At 54.7% G+C, this 23878-nt stretch overlaps 2 protein-coding genes across 2 annotated transcripts in view; one reads left to right on the plus strand and one right to left on the minus strand.

Annotated features, from left to right (window-relative positions):
* The window catches only part of CCDC33 (coiled-coil domain containing 33), a 108064-nt gene extending 89253 nt beyond the window's left edge, over positions 1 to 18811 (minus strand). Inside the window, exons 1-2 of the mRNA XM_053888850.1 lie at positions 17663 to 18811; positions 16446 to 16774 (exon numbers count right to left, since the gene is read on the minus strand). Of these exons, the coding sequence (XP_053744825.1) occupies positions 16446 to 16774; positions 17663 to 17972 (639 nt within the window). The 5' untranslated portion in view covers positions 17973 to 18811. The remainder of the gene's footprint in view (positions 1 to 16445; positions 16775 to 17662) is intronic.
* Positions 18812 to 22375: 3564 nt separating this feature from the next.
* Positions 22376 to 23878, plus strand: part of STRA6 (signaling receptor and transporter of retinol STRA6) — a 29995-nt gene continuing 28492 nt past the window's right edge. Inside the window, exon 1 of the mRNA XM_019441480.2 lies at positions 22376 to 22571. The gene's annotated coding sequence lies outside the window, so the exon portion shown is untranslated. The remainder of the gene's footprint in view (positions 22572 to 23878) is intronic.

The following is a 23878-nucleotide window of genomic DNA, read 5'->3' on the forward strand; positions in this document are numbered from 1 at the left end:
CTGGGCCAGGGCTGGAAGGGTGGAGGATGGTGGAGGTGGAGCATTGGCAGTCCCAGGGCAGCAGTGTGGGAATCTCCTAGAAGATCCTGGAGGGGGATGGTTGAGCCATCTCAGTAGGGTCTCTGCGCCTTTGTGACAACACAGCAAAAACTCCTTTCCAGGCTATGTGGGGGCAGGGGTACTATACCCATTCAAGCCACATTTTTCTCTGGGTCATGGGGATACAAGACAGAAACAACCAGGTAAGGGTACCAGGAGCTGATAACACCTGCAAGCACACCGAATTCAGATCCCACGTGGCCCCAGAGTACAGCATGCCTAACTTGGAAGAACACCGAGAGACCACCTCGCTCTCCATTTCACGGTTGTGAAAACTGGGACCCAGATAAGGGAAGCTTTTGTCATGATTTAGGAGCAAATAAGACAAGAGACTTTGAAGGAGAGATGAGCTCATACAGATGAATGACCCCTGCCCCCAGCCCTCACCTTTTTCTTTTTCCGTCCCATCCTCTTGGGGGCAGGAGTGTTTGGCCTTGTTTAACAATCTTGGGGACCAGTACCTGATATTGGTGGCTGACCAGGCACTGGCCCTGCCCAGCTGGCCTGGGCACCGTGGAGTCTTGGGGCTTGGCAAACAGTATAGAGCGTCAGTGTTGTCTCGGGTTGGGGGGGCATACGCTGGCTCTGGGAGCTAGATGGGGGGGAAACAGTGGGGGGGTGGAGATGGCGAGGTGGGGGGCAGCCTGGAACTTTCTCAGAAGTGAGACATTCTTGGAGTGGAGGTGTCCTCAGGGCTCTGGGCTGTGACCAGCCGGGTAGGGGTCAGCAACGGAAACAATCGGCTCTTTGTACCCCCAGGAAGGTAAAGACAGGGGTGGGTGGCCCTTTCTCTGCCAAGACCTGGAAAAGCTGTGAGCTTGTCCACCCAGCTGGGTCACCTGGGCAACACTGTGTGACGTCATAGGGCAGAGCAGAAGCCACATGAGTATAATCCAGGTATAGTGGGGCGGGGGAGCAGAAGCCCTTCTCCCTATTTTTGGAGGTGGGTCCTGCCTGCTCTCTGGCATCCAGTCCTCACCCTCCCTGCTTTTGAGACCCCAAACAGTCTATCAACCCGATTCACCAATGGCTCTGTATGCCCAGCCCCACTGTGGAGACCCAGATGCTACCCACAGGAAGTTGCAACTTGGTTGGTAAAAACAGCTATTTCTGTTAATGAATCTACAGCCATCCTGCTTCTTTGGGTGCCTGTAGTCTTTCGTTTGTTTAATAATAATAAACATGGGGCGCCGGGGTGGCTCAGTCGGTTGAGTGGCCGACTTCGGCTCAGGTCATGATCTCGCGTTTCATGAGTTCAAGCCCTGCATTGGGCTCTGTGCTGACAGCTCAGAGCCTGGAGCCTGTTTCAGATTCTGTGTCTCCCTCTCTCTCTGCCCCTCCCCTGCTTGTGCTCTCTCTCTCTCTGTCTCTCAAAAAATGAATAAATGTTAAAAAAAATTTTTTTTCAATAAAAAAATAAAAAATAATAATAAACACAAAGTTCAAGAAAATGGTTCCTTCTTGGCGGCTGGGCCGGAAGGTGACAGAGAGAATGGGGAATAAGTAGATATGTTATTGTAACGTCTCTTAGATTGGGCGGTCAGCTAATGGGTGTTCATTATATTGTTGAAAATAAACTACAAATAGCTAACGACGGCCGACAAATCCAATTCTGAGCTCCACAAGAAATTATTACAAAGGTAACAATTCTTTTTATTGAGCACTTACCCTGTGCCAGACGCGGTTCGAAGTCCTTTTCCGGGCAGTGAGATGGCAGAATGAGGAGTGACTGGCCCTTGGCCTGGGGTGAGGTCTGCTCCCCAGGGAGGCTAGATGGGAACCGGGCCCCGAAACATGGTCAGAACCCTGGTCTGGCAAAGGTGAGATCTGAGGTACTGGGTGGGGTTGAAGGTGTCTGGAAAACTCCTGCGGCCTGCCTCTTTCTTCTGCCAGCTGTTTTAGAGCCCATATTGAGGGTTCTTCCCATTTTCCTGGGTCTGGGGACCAAAGCAGGCCCATCCTGGCAACAAGAGGCAGGAGCTTATGGCTTTCTGGAGGCCTCCTCCTTACCCCTCCACCCCTAGTCTAGAGAGAGGCAGGAAGGATGCAGCTGTCCCCAATTTAGAGACAAAAACTGAGGCCTCAAAAACTGAGGCCTCACCTACAATCAGGATTGGAAAGACCAGCCAAGGTCACCCAGATGGCCGGGGATGGAAGCTGGGAGTCCCACAGCCAGTTTTCTCCCTCCCAGGTCTGCTGAAGGTGGGGCCCCTGCCTCCTGGGCCCATCTCATCCCCACCAGGCAGGCGCACAGGTGGAGAGGGTCTCAGGGATGGTTCCCGAGCCACCTTACTGTGCCTCCTCCTTCCTGTTAGTCTCCGAGGCTGCAGCAGCAGATAGGGGAGGGGGGACCAGTGCTGCCTCAGTGCCTACGTGAGCCATTCACGGCCCAGTTCAGCCTTCTGCAGCAGGGCTTGAGAGAGGCCAGCAGGACACTTTGGGAGCAAAGTTTAAGGAAACCAGTGAGCACTGGTTCTCAGGGCTTGAGAGTGTTCCTGCTATCACATCTCCTCAAATTTTTACCCCAGTCCCTTCCCTGCTTCACTGTGGCCCCTCACCCCCCTGCATGTGGGCTCTGGGCTCTCACCCAGCTGCCCTACCAGCCATCTGAGCTTTGTACCCCTGGAGCCCTAGCCTTTGGCCTTCCTGCCTGGGAAGAAGATAAATGCACTGGTTCCAGGCGGTCTGGCTTCGGAGTGCTAGCGAGCCCTGCACACTCAGCAGCCACCAGAAGGGCCTTCCTACCACCTCGTTTGTGGGCTGGCCAGCTCCCTGGGCCAAGGACCCCTGTGACACTCTTGTGCCACACTAGCCCTACCCCCAGAACTGCTTCTTCCTGGCCAATGAGAATGCCATCAGCCTGGGACTGCATGTGGCTTTCCTACTTAACAACACCATGAACCTCACCTTTCCCTCTGCCTCCCCAGTTCCTCCTCTTGCCTCATTGCCCATCCCTGGTAAGGGGTACTCTGCCTCCCCCAGCCAAGGGAAATGAGCCTGCTCCCCAAATGCCTAGAGGCCAGCCCCAAGCTTTGATGACTCAGATTCCAGTGTGAGCAGAAGCAGGTAATGAGTGATCTCACAGCTAATAGGTAACCCTCCCCCGCTCCCTCCAGGAGAGAGTACTTGGACCTGCCCCAAAGCTGGGCCAGGGGTTAAACACAGCCATTTAGGGAGCCTCCAGCTATGGAGGGCAAGCCACTGGACTGGATCTGAGGCTGGCTCTTGGGGAAGGAAAGGTCCTGCTTCCTCCTACGGCTTTGCACTGGGCTTACTGTGCAGCAGGAAGAGTCTGTGCAGACATGTGACTCACAGCTGTCCATACTCCCTCATGCTGTGTCCCAGGGCCCAGCTCCAATTGTCCCTTTAGGCCTAGATATCCCTGCAGCCAGTCCAGGGAAGAGTGTCTCCCAGGGCCCGCGAACTTGGCCTTCCTTTCCCCTTAGTCCTGTCCTACACCCCTTGACATCCTCCATATTCCTCCTACCCTCCACTCTCCACCCCCATCACTTTCTCTGTATTTCGTCTGGTCCACTGCACTGGGCTTCTGGGAAAGGCAAAGGATGGAGGGTGTGGGAAACTTAGCGAAGCTTATAGCTGTGTGATCTTGGTTCAGAATAGTGACCTCTCTGAGCTTTGGTGTCCCTCCTTTTTTAATTTTTTTTTTTTTTACATTTATTCATTTTTGAGAGACAGAGAGAGACAGAGCACAAGCAGGGGAGGGGCACAGAGAGAGGGAGACACAGAATCTGAAGTAGGCTCCCGGCTACGAGCTTTCAGCACAGAGCCCGACGTGGGGCTCGAACTCACAAAACCGCAAGATCATGAACTGAGCAAAAGTCGGACGCTTAACTGACTGAGCCACCCTGGTGCCCCTGGTGTCCCTTTTTATACAGAGGGGAAATCAGGGTTGCTCTGAGGATTGAATGAGGCAATGGAGGTACTGCTCTTAGCACTGATACTCAGTTGAGTGCTCCAAAAATGCTTGTTCTTTTCCTTGCTGAACAAACTGGGACCTGGCAGGTTCTCCCCAGCAGAAATGGGCCAGAGAAGCAAAAAATGTCTGTAGGGTGAAATACGGACACCTCCACCCAGTGCTCAAACCTTCACATGCCCTCCCCCGCCACCAGATATTCTAGCCCCGGTCTCCCTTTTCCCCAGACCCACTCTGTGCCCAGCTTCCGGACCCCTCCGCACAGCCACACCTTCCTGGCAGACCCCTTGCCAGAAAAGTCTCCTGCTTTCCTACCTAAGTTCAATTTGTCCTTACGGTCTGGCTCAAGACAGTTCATCCAGGAAGCATTCCTGACTCCCTTCATCCCCTGCTCTGAACAGTCCTCTTTGTCTGTGGTGACACCTGCCTGTGTCTGTGCTGCTGAGGTCACCCCCAATAGGTGATAAACCAGAGGCAGGGGTGTGGCACCTGGCCAAGTCCCTGCCCCTCCCCCAGAATTTGACAGGCGTCAACTGAGGCAGTTCTCTTACAGAGTCTCTGTTCTCCAAACACCACATCACGTCCCCGCAGCCGGAGTGGTATACACAGCAGGTGTTCATCTGTTGGCTGTTGAGTGGCAGACTTCAGGAGGGTCACCTCCTATAATTATGGTGGTGAATCCGCAGGCTGCCTGGCCTTAACCTTGGCTCGGGCAGGCCCCGCAGCAAGCATCTGGGCAAGTCCCCTGGCCTGTCAGGGCAGCAATTTCTCCTCTGTAAAGCAGCGAGGATAGCCTACCTGGCAGGGGCCTGGTGAGGAGCAGGTGAGAGAACAGAGGCCCGGCACATGGCGGGCGGCACTGAACCGCACTTCCTCCACGTGTACACCAGCGTGTGCCCACCTGAACCCCTGTGGCCCCCACTTTGCAACAGGGGACTTGGGGTGATTGTAACAGGCGCGCTGTTCTTGTTGGCTCAGCAGGCACATTTATTGACCGCCTTGTTGAAGGAGCCTTCTCAGCATTCGGTAACCAGAGTTCTTACTGGGGGCGGCCCAGGGCCTATCTTCACGTCGTGAATCACTTTGCTAAAGATGCAACGTGGCTTTGGGCATTTTTTCTTTTGAAAAATCAATAACTCATTAACAAAGAACTAAATAAAGGGGTAAGCAATGGAAGCCACCTGCCATTCCCTTTCCTCAGGTGGGGGCGCAGGAGCCAGACCCACCGAAGTGGAGGAGGGGGTCCACTCGGGGTCCACTCGGGCTGGGGGTGCCATAGGGTGAACCCTCGCCCTGACTCTTCCAACCCCACAAATGTGACTAAGTCCCTCCTCTGTTTCAGTAAACACTTCAGGAGGGCCCCACTGCTCTCAGGAGAGATTGGAGTTCTCTCAGGAGACCCCGGAAGGCCTCCCAGTCTACTCACCCCAGTCTCTCCAGCCTCGTGGAAACCGATCCCTGCCTCACACCCACGCTCCAGCCACACTACACGCCTGTGGCCCCCTGAAATGGGCTCTGATCTCTCCAGCTTCCCGACCTTCACATTCACTCACTGCTCCATCTGCCTGGACTGTTGTCGTCCCTCTGCCAGCCTGAATAATTCATGATGCGTCCTCAAGACACAAATGGAACAACCTCTAGCAAATCTGCCCTGAAACCTTCTCCCACTGCCCCCATCCCCACCCAGGGGTATCAGATCCACAGCCCCTAGGCCTCTCTGCGCCCAGGTACATGACCCACTATTACTTTCTGGGAGAGGGACTGTCTCCTCTGAGGACAGGGACTGTGCCTGGTGGTCCCATCCTCAGGGGCCAGGCTATTGCCTGGCACAAAGTTGGTGCCAGGTGGGTGCTCACTGAATGGGTGAGGGATGACATTAACATCAGATGTCTTCCTCCTCCCTGTAGTTCCCCAGAAGCCCCCACTTCAGCCTAGGATAATGGTGACTGCCCCCCAGATAATCCTCCTTCCTCCAGGGTCCAAGCCCTCAGTGGCCTTCTCTCCCCTCCTAGGGCACAAATAGCTGGTGTGTGAACCTCATAGTAAAATCAAACACTCAACAAGCACTTGCTATGTGGCAGGCCCTATCTATACATTTTACAGACACAAACTCAGTTGTCACAAATAGGCACGAGATAGGTACTATTCTAGTCCCCATTTCACAGATGAGAAAACAGAGGCAGAGCCTGGAGCAGAAGGGCCAAGCTTCAGACCCAGGCCACATGGCTGCAGAGACTATACTTGGAATCACAGCCCTTGCCTTTACTGAGGGGCTTGTGGGGAGTCTGGGGTGGGGGAGACAGCCCAGAGTACCCCAGCCGCCACCCACCACCCGCCACGCCACCAGACAGGGCCTCAGGGCCTGCTCTGCAGCTGGGATGAGCCAGCAGGTCAGGGGAGCTCCAGTTACAGGAAACTGCTTATTCAGGGCCAGCGGGCTTGGGATCCCTGATTCCCTCCCTCTCAGATTCCCTACTCAGCGCGAGTCCCTCACCCACACCGCCCACCATCTCCACCAGAGAGCACAGCCTCTGGCCCTAATCTCATTTGAGGCCATGAAATCGCATTTGCGGAGTATTAATGCAGCACGGAGCTGGCCCAGCCCTGCCTGGCTCCTGGCGGACAGGAGCCTGCAAAGCAATCTCTCCGGGAGGCGGCTCCCGGAACACCCGCCGACAAAAAGCAATTATGCTTTAAGAGGAAGATTAAAATAATATTTCCCCACCCTCCCTCCCCCATGCCCACCCGAGGGCCTCAGCTCCACGTGGCCCCCACCGCCTTCCAGCCCAGCAGTGACTCAAGGGCAGGCTTCCTGCTGGGTGAGAGGTGGGGGCAGACTCCGCCCTCTCTCTCCTGGGTGTGTCCTCATGGGGCCCCTCACCTGACCCCACGCTCCCCACCTTTTATTCCCCCAAGTTCCCAAAGGAAACTGTGCTCTCTCAAGCTTCTGGGCCTTTGCCTAAACGTTCCCTCCCCCTGGAGTGTAGCCCTCCAACCTGTCTATCCGGCAAGCTGCCATTCACCCAGCACAAGGATCATAATAGCTAATGTTCTGTGAGTATTTAATATCTTCTTTAAATTCATTGCATATTCAAGTCAACAATCTTGTGTGTGTGTTGGGGGGCACTGTCATCCCCCATTTTACAAAGGAAGAAAGGAGGCACAGAGGGATTAAGTCCCAGCGCAGGAAGATGGCAGAGCAGGGATTTAAGGTAGAAGTCTTCCCCCCTTACCCCAGAGTAGACCCAGTGGCTTCCCCTCTGACATCCAAGGACCACAGTGGCCTCGCTGTGGTCTCTTATCTCCCCAAGAGCTCTGAGAGGCCAGGCCTGGAACAGAAGCAGGATTTAACACACATTACTTGTGCGGAAGAATCAGGCACCTCCCCGCAGCAGCAGAAGGCCTGCGGATGTGTGTCCCGCCCCTGCCTCCAAGCCTGGATCCCTGGTGCCTTCCAGTCTGTCTCTGTTCTGGAAGTCTTTGGAATCTCCTCTCCTCCAGGAAGGGCTCCCGAATTGTAGTCAGGCTAGCATATGATTTAATCCTCACAATCATGCTGCAAAGTAACCATCACTCCCCCCCACCCCGCTTCCCCCCCCCCCCCCCCCCCCCGGCCCCCAGCCATTTCACAGAAGAGAAAACAAAGAGTCAGAGAAGTGACCTGATCAGGAACACCCGGTATGGGGCAGAGCAGGGATCTGAGTCCAAGGTCCATGTTTATCCACTGCACCTTCTTGGCTGTAACTTTCTCTCACCCCTCAGGTTGGGAAAGGGCTGGATTCTGTCCTGAGATTATTTATGCAACACTGTTTTCTGTGTCATCCACCAACTCCAGTGGGCTAGGGGGGTTGCCTGGAGCCTCTGAGCCATTGACAGCCCCAGCCCCATGCCTAGTCTCTCTCCCCAATCACCCAGCACAGTGAGCACTCGTTGTTGGGGTCACCTTAAGCCTCAGTGATCTGGCTTGCCAGGAAGAAAACTGTTCCCCCAAACTGCTGCCCCTTGACCCCGCCACACCATGTAGAAAGCTCACCAAAATACGGGTCTCCCTGCGACAGAGTGCCATAAGTCACTCCCACCTCTGTGCTGGTTGCTATACCTGAAACGACAAAAGACTTGGTGGGCCCCTGGGTTCCAGCCTGGCTTTGCTACTGACTCCATGGGAAGACTCAGGCAAGCCATCCACCTCCACTAGGGGCTCAGTTTCCTGCTCCAGAAAATGGACATTATGAACGCTACCTTCCCACCTCCCAAGACCCATTTGATGCTTCAGTGGGCTTCGCAGCTTCCAGCTTTGCAAGCCTGGCTCAGAGAGGCCTGGGAAAACAGGTGATAGCAGAGGGTTTGGGGCGCATGGAGCCAGTACCTGCCCTCCATTCCCTTGGCACCCCTGCAACTCCCCATCCCATGAACATGCTCTCCCCACTTCATCCCTTCTCCCCTCTTGCTGTTCCCACGCACACACCTCCACACTCCTGCTTCCACACCTTTGCTCACACTGTCCTCTCCACTTGAAAACCACGATCCTCAATCTCTCCCGGAATCCCACCCCTTCTTTGAGGCAGGGATCAGATGTTCCCCTGACATCCGTGAGGTGGGTTTTAATGAGCCAAGCAATTTCCCACCCCCCTCCTCACCTGACCTCACAACCTTGCCATCAGTAGGCACTGCTCTGCCCATTGTACAGATGAGGAACTTGAGGCCCAGTTAAGTCAAGTGTTTTGCTCCAAGCTACACACACACAGCTCTCATGCAACTGAGAAATAGGGTCTTCTGCCTCCCGCCAGAACTGGTTTTCCTATGGCAGACCGAATCCTTGATGACCACCCGGTCATGCCCATCACTTCCTCCCCAGGTCCCAGCAGCCCTCGCAGACAGTTTGGAGAGTCACTGTCCTCCAACTCCTCCTACTGCTTCTCCCCACCCAGCCTGACAGCTCCCCAAAGGTTGGGGGATACAGCGACCTTGTTTACTGCTGGGGGAATGGATGGCCAGACAGATGGATGGATGGACCGATGAACACCCCGGGCTCAGGGAGGTTGGGCCATTGGCCTCCAGGGCAGGCTATCAGATCCAGATGGAGGAGGGATATCCTCACTCATTCTCCATCTCTTGGGGGAGGGGGGTGGGGCCCTGTTAGCCTCAGCTGCTCCTGAGCCCAGGACCTCTGCAGAACCAGCCCAAGCCCAGGCTGGGATGTCTCAGTTGACTCCCGACAGGCCCAGGTCAGGGCTGGATGCCCATCAGTGTTCCTTCCCTGCCGCCCTCCCCCATCCACTGTTTTATTAAAGATCAGTTCTTACAGATTGGCTTCGCATGGGGTTTTAATTTCACCTCATACATCACACATGCCATGTCCCCAAGTCTCTTTCCCCTCTGGTAGAGGCTGCACTGGGGCAGGGGTGGGGGGTGTTCTGTACAGAGAGATAAAGCCAGGAGGGTCCCAAGGAGGTACAGATCTGCGTGTGGGAGGGTGTGTGACCCACGTGTGTCTATCAGTGAGTTGGTGTGAATCTCTCTTTGTGATGGGGAGGGTCCCTGCCTGTCCAGAATGAGATGTGGTGGCTCTGTGTGTACCCGCGCACCCAGGAGGGTGGCTGTGCTCAGGAGTGTGTGCTGGGGGCACATCCACCTTCCAGGGGTATAAGTGAAGGAGAAGAAAGGAAGACAACCATAAAACGCCACATGACTGGATCCTCCTGCCCCTCCCCCCTCCTTCTTTCACTGTGAAGGTAACTTCTGGAGATGAGAAGGCCACCATGGTTCCCTCCCCTGGGCTGGCTGGAAGGACATCAGAAGCAGGCACCCCCTTCCGCTCCATATCCCCTTCACCAGACACATCTCTCCCTCCCTCCCTCCCTCTCTCTCTCTCTCTCTCTCTCTCACACACACACACACACACACACTCACACTCACTCACACAGACTCCAGAAGGTGTGAGTCAGCAGTAGCCCCTGGCTGGAGTGGGGGAAGGTGGAGATGGGGGGGAAGGGCAGCAGGGCCATCTGGCACGCTCAGTTACAACAATCTGCTAATGGAGCTTCTTCCTCGACTAGCACCCAGGCTGGGCCAGCCTTCTCCACTCCAAAACCTGGGGGTCCCAGAGGGTGGGGCTCACAAGTTCCCATCACCCCTCCCCTGGGAGGCCGGCTAGGCAAAAGGAAGCAACCCTATTTTCTAGATGCAGAACCTGAGGCCCAGACCTATCAGTTTTGCCCAATACAGACATCTTAACTCATTACTAGAACAGCAAGCATTTATTCAACGCCTCCTGCAGGGCAGAGGCAACCGTAAGCTAGTTCATGTGTCTTTCCAGCAGTCGAGGACACAAGGATTGCTCTCCTCCATTTCACAGATGTGGAAATGGAGGCTGAGGGAAGTTATGTAATCTGCACAAGGCCACATCGCTACTAAATAAATGCTAGATACTGATCTGCACCCAGGTCCATCTGACCCCAGTATACCTGCCTCTCGTTGTAAGCTGCCTGAATCCCAAACCTATTGTATACCCCATCCTGCCGAGCTCCAGACACTGATCCTGATAGCACCTCGAAGGCATATAGAGGTGACCTGGAAATCAGGCAGGGCAGGACTGAGGGACAGGCTTGGCAAGGACATAAATATGAGACCCCCCAACTTATGCATGTTCAGGTTCTTATCTGCTATGTCCAGGGACCTCTGAGGTCTCTTTCAGAGGTCCCTGAGAGAGAAAATCTTTCAGTGCTACTGAAGAGGAAGAGGGGACATCAGGTGGCCTGCAGGGCAATTTGGTACATTTAGTTGACGGCCTTTCTCTTCCTGAGGGGGCTGGTCATGTCCTTGTCTCTGGGCCAGCACGGGCCAGCCCTGACTCTCCTGCCAACCTCAGCCCTCCATCACCGTGATGGGTCTGCATCCCTCCCTGCGTGGGTGACAGCGCTCTCCTGGAACGCCTTGACAGTGCCTTTGTTCCTCTGAAATAAAAGAAAATCGAGCTACAAAGGGAAACCTCAGGTAGCTTTTAAAGGGGGGCTCAGCTGCCTGAGGCAGAGTGTGTTTAAGCTGGAGGCTGTTGTCACAGGAACAGAAGGGGGAGCTGCCTGCAGTCTCCCTCCCACCCCCACCCCCACTATCCCCATGATCAAGTTTACTTGAGGAAAAGGCTCTTCCAAATAGCGGCCAAGGAGGAAATCAATGAAAATTGATAGAGAAATGTAAAGCAGCTGTCCGCTGTGCGTGCGTGTGTGTGTGTGTGTGTGTGTGTGTGTGTGTGCGCGCGCGCGCTCACAGGCAGCAAAAGTGTGCTGCCTGGACCCAGGCTGACCTGCTTAGGGCCAAGAAGGCCAGGGGCTGGGAGTCACTCCAGCCGCGCTGCCAGAGGGGTGCTGGTGGCTGGGGGAGGGGCAGCCGCCAAGTCTCACTCGAGTTAAGAGAGAGATTAATATATTCAATCTGCTCAGGGTAATTGAGGGAACAATCGGAGTGTTTTTCTAAAGCCCATAAAACTGCCTCATTTGCAAGGAGGTGCTGACCTGCTCCAATCATCTGTATTTGCTGGAGCTCAGGAAGGGAGGAGGAGGGGCGACAGTATAGTCCCTATTCTGAAGGACTAGGGGACAGTAGCCTGGGAGGGGGCCAGCAGGCAGGGTCTAACCTGTTCTCACCTTTCCCACCTCCCACCTCTTAGTAGCATCCCAAGCACTGCCTTCTGGAGCCTCTGTTTCCCCACCTGTGAAATGGGCCATGGGCATCCTCCTCCCAACAGGAGAGTGGGAGGGAGTGGCAGAAGGGGAGGCTTCTCTAGATGAGGCAAGCTGGCAGGGACACCAAAGGTGTGGCACCGTGGTGAAGGCGTGTGAGCACAGAGGTGCCCAGCTCCCCTAGCCGGGCCAGCTCCCCACCCCCACCCTGAGATGAAACAGGCAGTAAAGTTAATGAAATCCACATTGTGTGCCTTTCTCCGCTTGAACCATTCCAGTCTCCAGGGCAATAGAAACAGCGTATGCAATAGCGAGCAATAAAAGGCACAATGAATTTAAAAGAGTGAAAGGGGAGGAGAGGGAAGACGTGGAGTGCACCGGCCGGAGGCAGTAAGCGGAAGGCGGAAGGCCCAGAGCACAGGGCCAGAGCTCCGGCTGGCCAGCATGGGACCGGAGGGGGTGGGGGTGGGGGACAAGGGAAAGGTATGGGGGAGAGGGACCGGGAGGCAGGGAACAAAGGGAGAGAGACGGAGCCAGAAGTTTAGGGACAGAGGGCAGAGGGGATGCCCCGGACCAGCCACCGCCAGCTCCGTTCCTCTCCACTTCTTGTTAATGAAAGCCCCCAGCCTGTCGGTGCCAAAGCCACAATCAGAAGCCACAGGCTTAGAGCCAGGTGCTCAGCATTTGGTGATTGCTTTATTAGCTTTTTCTTCTTTTTTTTCTCCCTCCGGGGCAAAAAGAAAAAAAAAAAAGGTGTTTTAAATGGAAAGAATAAGAAAAAAAGACCCTTGAAAGCGTCATTTAAAAGGCTCCTGGGGAACGGAATCGTTTCCATGAAACAAAACTGCGATTGTTTGGAAGAGGTAAATGCCGGGCTGGAGTGGGGGAGGGAGCCCCGACACCCTCCCCTCCCCCAGCTCCCGCTCCAGTGGGAGGATGCTCGCTTAATCGCTCGCTCAGAGAGTGAGGGAGCCCCCATGATGGCTCCCACAGCTAAAAGCAAGGAATTTTCAAGTTCATGTTTCCAGAAATTTTATCACTGGGAATTTCCAGCCCAAGGTTTTGCTCTTAAACAGCTCTGCCTGTGGGAATTCGTCCTGAAACCTTCAGGATCTCTCAGAGAGGTCCAGTGAGGTGCCGGAAGGAATGTGGCCCCTGAGAACTCTGTGGCTCCAGACTCCAGGCTGTGTTGTCCTCCCCTTGCCCTCCCCCCCCCCCCAGGGAAGAATGGAGCCAGAGTCACCCCAGCCAGCCCAGCAGCCAGACTGTGGCCTGCACCTTGCTGCTCCCCTCACCCCAGGGATGTTTTCTGCCCAGCACTGGACAGGCCACCCTCATTCTAGTCAGATAAACTCCCTCTTACTCTGGGGGAAGGAGAGCTGGGGGGTGTTGGGGTAGCACAGCCATGTGGCCTTAAACCTGCCAAGAAGATAAGGAGGTAACGTCAGGGGACAGGATGGGTCTGGTGGAGCTCTGCCCAGAAAGGAAGCCACTAAACACCCATGCAGCTGGTGGCAGGAAACCTGGAGCTGGCTCCCTCCCATGCACGGGAAACTTCCCTCTGTAGCCTCTGCCTGTGCACCCCAGTCCCCCATCCGTGGGTCAGGGGCCGACGGAGTGATCTCCATCCTGGAGTCTGACTGTACCTGCTGGAAACATCCATGGGGGATCTGCCCTTCATCACCATCAACCTCCACTCCCCAGCACACCCACACAGGAGGAAACCTGAGACTTGGAGAAGGGAAGGTGTTCGTTGTCGGCGTAATGTTACTGTGGGGGGATTGATTGTTCCCGTGGAGTCTCTGGGATTCGGGACATGCTGTGACCAGCACTGGTGTGTCATTTTAGGGCTATGTATCCTGTGGGCCATGGCTGTGGAACACAATGGGTCAGAGTCAAAGTCAGTCACTGAAGCTCACTCAGAGGCCTATCTCCTGCTGCCTAGTCATTATCATTGCATTCCTAACCCCCTTGCCCTCTGCCCATGACGCCACACTTGAGTCCCACGAACATGATCAGTTCTGGTCTAAAAACTGACACACAGGACGCCTGGGTGGCTCAGTTGGTTAAGCATCGACTCTTGATTTCGGCTCAAGTCATGCATGAGTTCGAGTCTGGCATCAGGCTCTGCACTGGCAGTGCGGAGCCTGCTTGGGATATTCTCTCTCTCCCTCTCTCTCTCTCTCTCTCTCTGCTCCTCCCCTGCTTGCACTCTCCGTCTCTCAAAACAATAAATAAACATTAAAAAGAAAAAAACCCTGACACACAAATTGAACAACTTACGAGCTCACAATACAGTTGTAAATGGAATAGATTCATTGGTTCACATGCCTGAGGCATACAGGACTGAAGATAGTCTGGAAGGAACAAAATCCTTGCAGAACAGGCCTCCTGGAGGAGGTGACCTTGAGTCTACCCCTTTGCGTCCGAAGCCCAGAAATCCATTCCTGGCCCTGAACTGCATGCAATGAATGCAGTCTCCTTTCTCCAACCTTCTGGATCATGGTCTCTTCTCACCATCTCACCCTACCCCCACTTTCAGATGTCTTTCTCCTCCTCCTCAGTTGACAGCCAAGGAGAGCTGGGTGAAGTCCTTCCCTCTAGGGCTCCATTTTCTCCATCTGCACAGAGGGGAGGGAGGATGGTTTCGAGGGTCCCTGTGGCTCTAGGCCACATGCACTTCCCCAGGGAGCTGGCCACGGGCATGCTGCCCCAGCCCCAGTGTGGAGCCTCTAAGTCCCGGTTCCAGAAAGGTGCTCGCTGCATTATCTGTTCCCTACCAGTTTCCTGACCCTGTCGTCAGGGTTGTGATTGCTGACCCCCCAGGAGGGAAGCTATTTTCCTCTCCCTTGAAAGCCATTTTCTTGTCTTGGTAGAAGCAGACATCTGACACTTTAAGAGGGAGAATGGCAGGGAGATGATGGCATTAAATAACAGAAATTAGAGCTGCTGAGGATGGCTCAGCCACCCCGAGGCCCCCCTTCCCTGCAGCAGCCGCCCCATCACATGCATTCAGGGCTGCAGCCTGCAAGCTGTCTGCAAGGCCCGGCCTCTCAGCGGTCACAGAGAGCAGGGGACTGCTTCTCCCTGAGTTCTGAGGCTCTTGTGTGCGTATGCAGTCCTGTGACAAACTAGGACAGAGGGGCCAGGGCCCCAAAGTCAGGGAGCTTGCTTGCAGCCTGAGAGAGCAGAATGTCACCGAGAAACCGGGGGAGCTCCAACTCCCTCACAAGCACCCAGGGCATCCTCAGCCTCCCCGGCACACAGCCCTGGGCATACAATAGGCGGTCAAAAGTATTTGTTAATAGACTGGTGAATGAATGGCTGAACAGGGGCCAAAGTGGTCCACATAACGGGCTGAGACCTGGCAAGAGAAACTGGCCCCTGGGTTCCTTTCAATCTTCCTGGCACATGCCAGCAGGTCACATTGTGTCTTTCTCCCGCACCAACGGTCTCCCCCTTTGCCTCCCGAATTGAATAGCCACCTAGCTCTTCTGCCATCACACCCTGATTCCCTCCACTTTCTCTGGCCCATCAGCCCTCCCTGAGCCTGATCAGCCCACCACCTGGGCTCTGCTAAAGCCCCAGGCCGATGCACTGCCCGGGAGAGGGGCTGTAGGAAAAGCCAGCCACCTTCAGCTCCAGGCTTCTGTTGCCACTGAAACCCTTTCCTTCTCCTCAGGCAGCTTATTCTAGTCTCTCTGCCTGGAATACCTTCCCCAAAGCCCAGAATTGACATCCTGAAATCTCACCCACCTAGCGCAGGGTCTGACAGGGTCAGCGCCTAACCAACGTTTGATGGCTGAATGAATGGGTAAATGAGTGATGAACAAATAAACGAGAGACTCATCTCCAATAACATCTCTTCTGAGGAGCCTTTGTGAGGCTCCAAAATCTGACCTGCACACTCCCTCACCAGAGTGCCCCTTCCAGCACATGGCTTCCAGGACTGCATGATGCCCACACTGTGCCCACTGTCTTTAAGCTGGGTGGCACCATGAGCTCCGGGACTGACCTAGCTTTGGATTCCGTGCACGACTGTACACTAAGTTCCCCAGGAAATGTTGTTGGTATTAAATGGACTCAAGCATCCTCGGGGATGATCCTCAGTTTCTCCACCCATGATATGGGCTGCCAGCTTCCACCTACACTGGCTTTGAGGCCCACCAGACACACTGCCCGGCTGCCAAACACGACCATACTGGGAAACCCTCCTTCAGCTTGTACAAGGACCAGCAGACTCTCTTACTTGGGTCCGAGGCTGCCAGAATCCTGGTTCAGGGCTGAGTCCCTCCTGGCCGTGGTGGGAGCTGGAGGGGCTTGAAGGGGGACACACACAGACATCTGTCTCCTGGTCACTTCGGGCATCTCTCAAAACCTGGTGACAACGCGTGAGATTGAGTTTGCGGAATGAAGGGTCTCGGGGACACTTACCCACTGGGCAAAAGACATCCCACCCCGTGGTGTCCCTGCTCTGTGTGGGCTTTGCTCTATTTTTCTGTCATCCCCTTCAGACTGGGGGTGACCTGCCTCCATTCTCAGACTGCACGTTCCCCAGAACTGAATGAGGCCACCCTGGGAAGTTCTGTTGCTCAGTTTGGGATTTGGGGACATCCAGGCTTATCAGAGGCTCTGGGTCTTCTCACTGGGGAAGCAGTGATGCCAGAAGCTGAGCGGGGGTCCCAGGGAACACCCACCTGCAGCCTGGGCAGCGGGGGCTCTGGGCGTGATGCCACAGGTCCTGGCTGGCCGGCCCCCGGAGGGCAGTTTGGGGCTGGAGGCTGAGGGGCCCGGTGCTCGCGGAAGGCCACGCTGTAGGTCAGGCCCCCGCAGTGGCGGGCCGTGGGGTCCGCGCTGGCGCGCAGCAGGGCCAGGCTGCCGCAGTAGCGGTACAGGTCCTCATGCTCCCGCGCCCACAGGTTCATGCGGGGCTGGTCCGGGCGCGGGAAGACCGGGAAGATGGCCTCGCCCACTCGCTGGGCGGGGTATCCCGAGGCTCCGCCCAGTCGCAGCGCCTCGACGCGCAGCTGCGCGTCGTGCTGCCAGTCGTTCTTGCAGAACCCTGGAGGGCGGGGTAAAGTGGGGGGTGTGGGGTGGGAGACATGGGCTCAGGGACGGTGTCTGGGGTCTCCCTGCCTCCCCCGGGGGGGGGTGGAGATGACTGGCAGGGCCTTCAGGAAACCTGGGGGGACTGCCCTTTGGCTGGAAGCTAAGAGGCTTGGCTAAGATTTCCCTGCGGTTGACGCCTCTAGGGCCCCTCGCTTTACCGATGTGGGGATGGGACGGCTCTTACTCGGGTACATGGTCCTGTATAAGGCCACGTGGAGGGAACAGTGCAACCTGTCCTTGATCTTTGGCCACCTGAAGGCCTCGGACTTGGTTTCCCCATTCCCTCACATCTCTCCTCCTCTAGGTAGCCTGCCTAGATGACCTCGCAGTCTAGGTGTGGATCTTCTCCTTCCAGATCACTTAACTATTCTCTGCTTGAGATTCCTGCCTCTCTACCTAGTCTGGAAGCTTCCTGAAGGCCAGACCGGGTCTCCACCTCCCTGTCCACCCCCATGCCCACAGTCCAGTGGTGCTCAGCCTGGGGACTCAGGGCACTGGGATTTAACGTTACTCAGTATGACATCCGGCAGGATTGTGCCCAAACCTGCTGTGCACTCAGCTCTTGTAAATTTACAAAGCCACTCCTCATGTGTCCTTTCATTTCTTCCTCACCCAAAACCCTGTGTTCAACATCAGTGTCCCCATGTCACACGGAAGGAGTCAAGGGCTGACTTAGGGCCAGCATTTGCCCAAGATCACACAGGCTGAGCTTTGGGATCCAGTCTAGAGTTCTGACCCTGCCCCTCCCAGTTTCCCTGAGGCTCCCTGGGGTCCCTGATAGGGGCTGAGGCAGGAGTTACAGGGCCCTTCTCTCCCCCCAGCCACTACCCTTACTTCATACCTTTGGGCAAAGTAAAGACAAACTTGTTCCCGGTAAGGGCGAGGTTCTGGCCAGGATCCTGCTGCTCAATGACATCGGTGACAGCAGAGCAGGTAGGGAGGGGGTCCCCATCATTTACCTGCAACAGTACCCCAGCCCCAGAGCCGGCCTGCAGGGGGTTCTCAGCTGTAAGCCGCAGGGCATATCTGCCCTCCTCATTAAACCCCACACTCAAGACTTCAAACTCCAGATCCAGCTCCTTCTCCTCGGCCTTCAGCCTCTGGTATTGCAGGGATGCAGGAACCCAGGGTTCAGGCCCCCTGAAGGCCATGGTCTTGCCAGGGACTAACCCCCAAGCTGAGCACTGCCCCCTCACTCCCACAGCCCCAGCCTGGGCCCCGTATGAAAGCCTGTACACCGGGCTCGCTGGGCTATACCTCACCCCTCTCTGTTTGTTTGAGGAGAAACCAGGTAACAAGCCAGGAAGCTGGGCCTGTCGTGGGGAACAAAGGCTGCCATTGATCCCACCCTTTCAGCATTTGGTCATTCAACAAATATTTATTGAGCATCTAATGTGTGCCAGGCACTATTTTAGACATTTGGAATACAGCAGTGAACCAAATGAAGGTTCCTACCCTCCTGAAGCTTCTCTTCTAGTGGGGGAGGGAGGCTGGGACCCCACTGGGAGGCTGGTATAAAAATAGACACTAAATATGGGAAATCAGTAAATTATAACATATGCTAGAAGATAAGTTCTATGGAAAAATTAGTGCAGGGTCAGGGATGAGGAGTCCTGGCATGGGTAGGGGGTAATCAGGACTTCCCATTGTCCAGAGAACCTGTCTCCACATGCCTATTCACTCCCAGGAGTTGTTGAGTTGGGTGGGTGAAAGGGTCTCAAAGGAAAAGGGAGAGCATTTGTTCTCTGGGAGCATGGCCTTAGCACCTGCTTCCGGAACCAATTTACCTTCACAATCAAAACTCACAATATGGGGCACGGCTTCACTTTACAGACACCCCAAAGCTTCTCACACCAAAGAGTTGTCAAGCTGGAACCCATCCTTCCTGATGCCGATACCTGAGAAGAAAAGAGAAATTCTGAACACTCCTCGGTAAGAACCGTCTCTCTACCGTCACCACCACCACCACGACCATCTCTGCTGTCATCACCATCCCACCATCCCTCCATCTTCGCCTCCAGTATCATCATCATCATCATCATCATCCATGATACTCTTCATGGAGCAGCAGGCACTCTATGTGGCTCCATGATGTAGATATAATCATCCCCATTTTACAAATGAAGAGTCTGAGGCTGAGAGAATCTCAGATTACACAGCTAGTAAGAAGCTGAGCTGAGATCTGTATCTATACCTACACTTTGCCCTACTCACATGTCCTGCGACTGGCTCAAAGATTGAAATTCATACTATCAGGGGCTGCCGTATCCCAACACCGGAGAAGTACGGTTCTACAGTTCTGAGTCCAAAAAGCACATTTACGGGTAGCATAGACTTCATTTAAGAGTTCATTTGAATTCACCTTGATTGGAACGCTTTATTTTCATAAAGTAGGAGATAACCAGATGGTATTGGCCAGCCCCACTAAGGGTCCCAATGTATGTGGTATGCCTCCTCTGCAATGATTAAAAACCAGTTTCTTCACGTCCCCCAAGGAGAAACTGAGTCAAAGAGGGTTTAGAAGACCAGAGTTCCAGTCACCTGATTTGCACATGAACTTGAGCAGGTCCCTTTCCCTCTCTGGGTGTCGGTGGCCCCATCTGTACCATAAGTGTGAGTTGGGCGGTAAGTCTTCCCACAGCTGTGGTGGCCTGAGACTCTGTAAGTTGTACCGGGAAGGGCCATTTAGGGAAGAGGGTGGGTGGCCTCGGCCACCCGGGAACCTTTGCCTGCATAGCTGGGCCTGACCCACCAGCCTGGGTCCAGAGGCCATGACTTGCCCCTGCTCAGTCTAAGGTCTTAGAGATTCAGTGATTCAATTGAAGCGGCTCTCTTCCCTTATATGTTTAAAGTGACCCCAAGAGACATTATAAGATGGGAGTCACTCCCTTCTGCCCTGGGGGCAACCTCTGTGCACGCCCATGCAAGCAGGCCCCATGCATACTCCTAGTCCAGTTGGCCATGTTGGTCTCAGCATGGTTTGAGGGCCCTTGACCTCTCCCCTTTCTGGCCTCCCCTCCCCAGCTCAGTCCCTGGGGAAGGCTGTATGTGTGTGTGTGTGTGTGTGTGTGTGTGTGTGTGTGTGTGTGCATGTGTATAGTTACCTTTTAAAATTGTGGTCAGGGGCGCCTGGGTGGCTCAGTCGGTTAAGCGTCCGACTTCAGCCCCGGTCACGATCTCGTGGTCCGTGAGTTCGAGCCCCGCGTCGGGCTCTGGGCTGATGGCTCAGAGCCTGGAGCCTGCTTCCGATTCTGTGTCTCCCTCTCTCTCTGCCCCTCCCCCATTCATGCTCTATCTCTCTCTGTCTCATAAATAAATCAACGTTAAAATAATTTTTTTTTTAAATTGTGGTCAAATATACATAAAGTTTATCATCTTAACCATTTCTAAGTGTGCAGTTTAGTAGTGTTAAGTACATTCACATTATCGTGCAACCAAACTCCAGAATTCTTCTCATCTTATAAAACTGAAACTCTACACCCATGAAACAACTCCCCATTCCTCCCTCCCTCCAGCTCCTGGCAACCACCATTCTACTTTCTGTGTCTATGACTGTGGCTACTCCAGGCACCTCACAGAAGGGGAATCACACAGTGTTTTTCCTTTTGTGACTGGTTTATTTCACTTAGCAGAAGGTCTTGGGAAGGCTCGCGTTTGCCCCAGGCCAGGCCTGCCCTGACTCCCCTGCCTGCCTTTGCTGGTGCTGTTTCCTCCGCCCCAATAGCCCAGCCACACTTGGTGTCACCCTGGGTGTCCTGCGGACCAGCTAAAAGCCTCTTCCTCTGGAGCCGGGTCAGTGATTCCCTCCTCTGCCCCACTCTGCACCTTCCTCTTCTGGCTCAAGTGGTGACTTTGCCATACTCGACTGAGTATTTCTTCAGGGATCATGTCTGTGTGTCCAGGCCAGGGCTGAGCAAGGGATAGGTACCTGGGGGACCATTAAAGCATGAATGAATGAATGAATGAACGAATGCATGAACAAATGAGTGAAAGGATAAATGAATCGATGGACAAACTCGACCCAGCTTTTGCTTGTACAGAAAATCATACGAAGTGGTTCTTTTGGCTACTTCATCTGGATTCCATTTGTGAGAAGTGAAGACCATTTTGGGCTTTTGACTCACACTTGGACTCAGAGATGCATTCTGGTGCCTCACTGCAGGCTGGTGCCCAGGAGGGAGGGCAGGGGGGTAAGTGGCAGGGCAGGACACAGTGGGCCCTAATGGTCAGGCTTCTCTGGGCCTGGCCTCAGTTCCACAAAGTCTGGAAACCTCAGTGAATTTTAGCAGGTCAGGGCTGGATAGCACTCCCATTTTATGGATAGAAAAACTGAGCCCAGGGTAGCAGACCATGACCAGATCCCTGCTCCCTTCCCAGGATTCTCTCCACTCCCCAGCTGCCTCCCTGATTCAGCCTTCTGTGGTTTTCAAAAGATTTAAACAGCAGGCAGAGGCCTGGCTCCCACAGGAGTCAGGAAGGGGCAGGGTGTGGGTGAGGAGGAGAGAGGCAGCAGTGCTGACTTCCAAACTGCCCTCCTCGGCCCAGCATGAGAGGCCTTAATGGAACCCTCCAGTCTTCTTTCTTCCCCGGAAGAATGGCCACTCAGAGGCCACTGGCTTTGTCTGGAAGAGCTTGGCCTGTAATTAGCCCACCCCAGAGGGCCCCTTCCTGCTTCCCACCATGGCTCCTTTCATCCTCCCTTGTTGACACCCCCCACGGCTCCCGTGGGCCCTCAGACCCCCACCTCTATCCCCAAGGAGCCACCTCCAGTCCCCCCACCCCCAACTCCTGGTCTGTGCTCAGAGCCGAATCCTCCCGGTGGGAACATGTGTATCTTCCCAATAGTGCTGGCACAGTTATCCCCTTTTACAGATGGGGAAACAGAGGCTCAGAGAGGTCAGGTAAGGGAGTGGAGGGGTGGAGCTGGACCTCAGGCCTCCTGATTCCCAGGCCGGTATGGTCACATGGTCATCACTGCTCCACCCCGGGACTTCAGCACCCAGCCTCCCTCCCGCGGCCTCTCCCCCAAACCCTCTGAGTGGAACGGTCTCCACACCCCACTCCTTTCAAGCCCACGGCGCCAGAAGCCGCGGGGTGACAGAATCATAGACTCACGCTGGTAAAGCGAAGCATGGCAGCCAGCCTCCCTCCCTGGCACAGAGAGGAAAACAGGCCCAGAGTGGGATAGAGCTTCTCTTGTGGTCACTCAGTAGCTGGTAGAGGCAAAATTAGAAGTCTGGTCTCTTCCCTCCACCGATTGTGGGGGGTCAGGGCTGGGGCCTGGCAACCATGACACTCTCCCCTCTGAGTGGTGCGTCTGATCCAGTCCCCACACCTCCATCAGGCTGTGTGTGTCCTTCCCCTCCTGGCCTCCCACTCCAGCTCTGGTGCGGAGCGCTGGCAGGAGAATCTTGGGTCATCCTTACAGCCCTCTAGCTCTGGCCTTCTGCTGAGCGGGAGCTGGGGCTGCGCCCGTGACCCCTGGGCTCACGTGACAGCTCCTCTCTGCCAGCCTTGGCTCAGAAAGGATAAACCTCTTGAGGTAGCAGGAAGGAGAGGGTTCTAGTCTCTCTTGCTGCCTCAGGGACAGCACCGACGACCTTTGCCCTTCCATGCGCCTGGCCGCTCGGCTATTCTACTGGCTCTGAGGACTCAAACTCCTGAGCCGGCCTCCTTGGGGGTCCTACAGACTCTGGGGGTTCGGAGACCAGCGCCAGTCCTCCCCCCGGCCCTGGAGGCAGATAGGGCAGGTAAGCGGGGAGGGAGAGACAGGAGCTGGCAGGGGCAGTGCCAGGCTAGCTCACGACAAGGCCAAGGGAGGGTGCCGCCTAAAACCTTCAGGAGGAGAGACAAACTTCACAATCAGATGTAGAGACAGGGAGGCAGAGAAGGAAACGAAACAAAGAGCAGGAAAGGGGAATAGAAAAGGGAAAGAGAGAGGAGAGAGAGACACAGAGACTGACAGAGAGTGAGGCAGAGACAGAGAGTGAGAAGGAGAGAGAAAGATGGGGGACAGAGAGACTGAGTCAGACACCGTGAGGGTGGGGGAGAGAGAGAGAGAGAGACAATAGCAGGGGTGGAAAGAGAGACTGACGGGCAGGGACAGACAGGCAACAGAAGGACGAGGAGACAGAAGGAGAGAAAAAGAGAAAGGAGATACTGACAGACAGACCCACCAGTAGGCACCAGTGGGTAGAGGTTCTTCTGTGTTCTCATCAGACACAATGCTGAGAGCTGTGTCTCGAGCCAGCCACTTAACCGACTCTGAGGGCCTTTGCCCAACCCCAGGGACTGGGTTCCAGATGGGGTCCCCCAGTCACAGCAGGGAGCAGAGTCCAAGCTCTGGAAAGGGAGGTTTCTGGGCAAAGAGCTGTGAGCTCTGTATTTGCGTGGGGGTGTCGGGGGAGAGAGGATTTCTGGCAAAACTTCTCCTCGCTCAGCCACTGCCCCTGACATCATGTGGCCTCTCTGGGCCTCAGTTTCCTCTGGATGTGATGGTGAATATGGGTAAAGCAGGAGTCTCTGAGATCTCCTCCAGCCCCAAGATCTGGCCTTAGCTCAGGCTCTTTCTTTGCAGCTAATTTACTGCTCTATCCTAGTTAACTCATGACCTCCACCTCATAGTCCTAGATGGCGGCTTGAGATCCAGCCATCACAACTGCATTTCCACCAGCTGGAAGGAGGAGGAAGTAAAGAAAACATCTCTCTTTTAAAGAACACCTCCTTTGGGAAGTTGTGGCCAACACTTCTTTTTCTATCTCATTGGCCCGTATTTAGTTTCAGGTCTGCTTCTGAACTTCAAGACAGGCTGGGGAATGTGCCATACTAGGCTGGGGACAGAATCCATTTCACAGAGCTCAATGATGCCTTCACAGCTCCTCTCTCACAGCAGGCTTCAATACAGCCTTACAATGTTTTCCTTTTGCTTACTAGGTAGATAGATAGATAGATAGATAGATGATAGATAGATAGATAGATTTCAAGCAAGTGAAAATCCCCCTTCATTTCCCCAAACTCTTTCCTCACCCAAGTGTGACCACTGTGAACAGCTTACTAC

Source organism: Panthera pardus, unplaced genomic scaffold (assembly GCF_024362965.1).
Source record: "Panthera pardus isolate Hobbes unplaced genomic scaffold, ASM2436296v1 HiC_scaffold_24, whole genome shotgun sequence".
Taxonomy (NCBI): domain Eukaryota; kingdom Metazoa; phylum Chordata; class Mammalia; order Carnivora; family Felidae; genus Panthera; species Panthera pardus.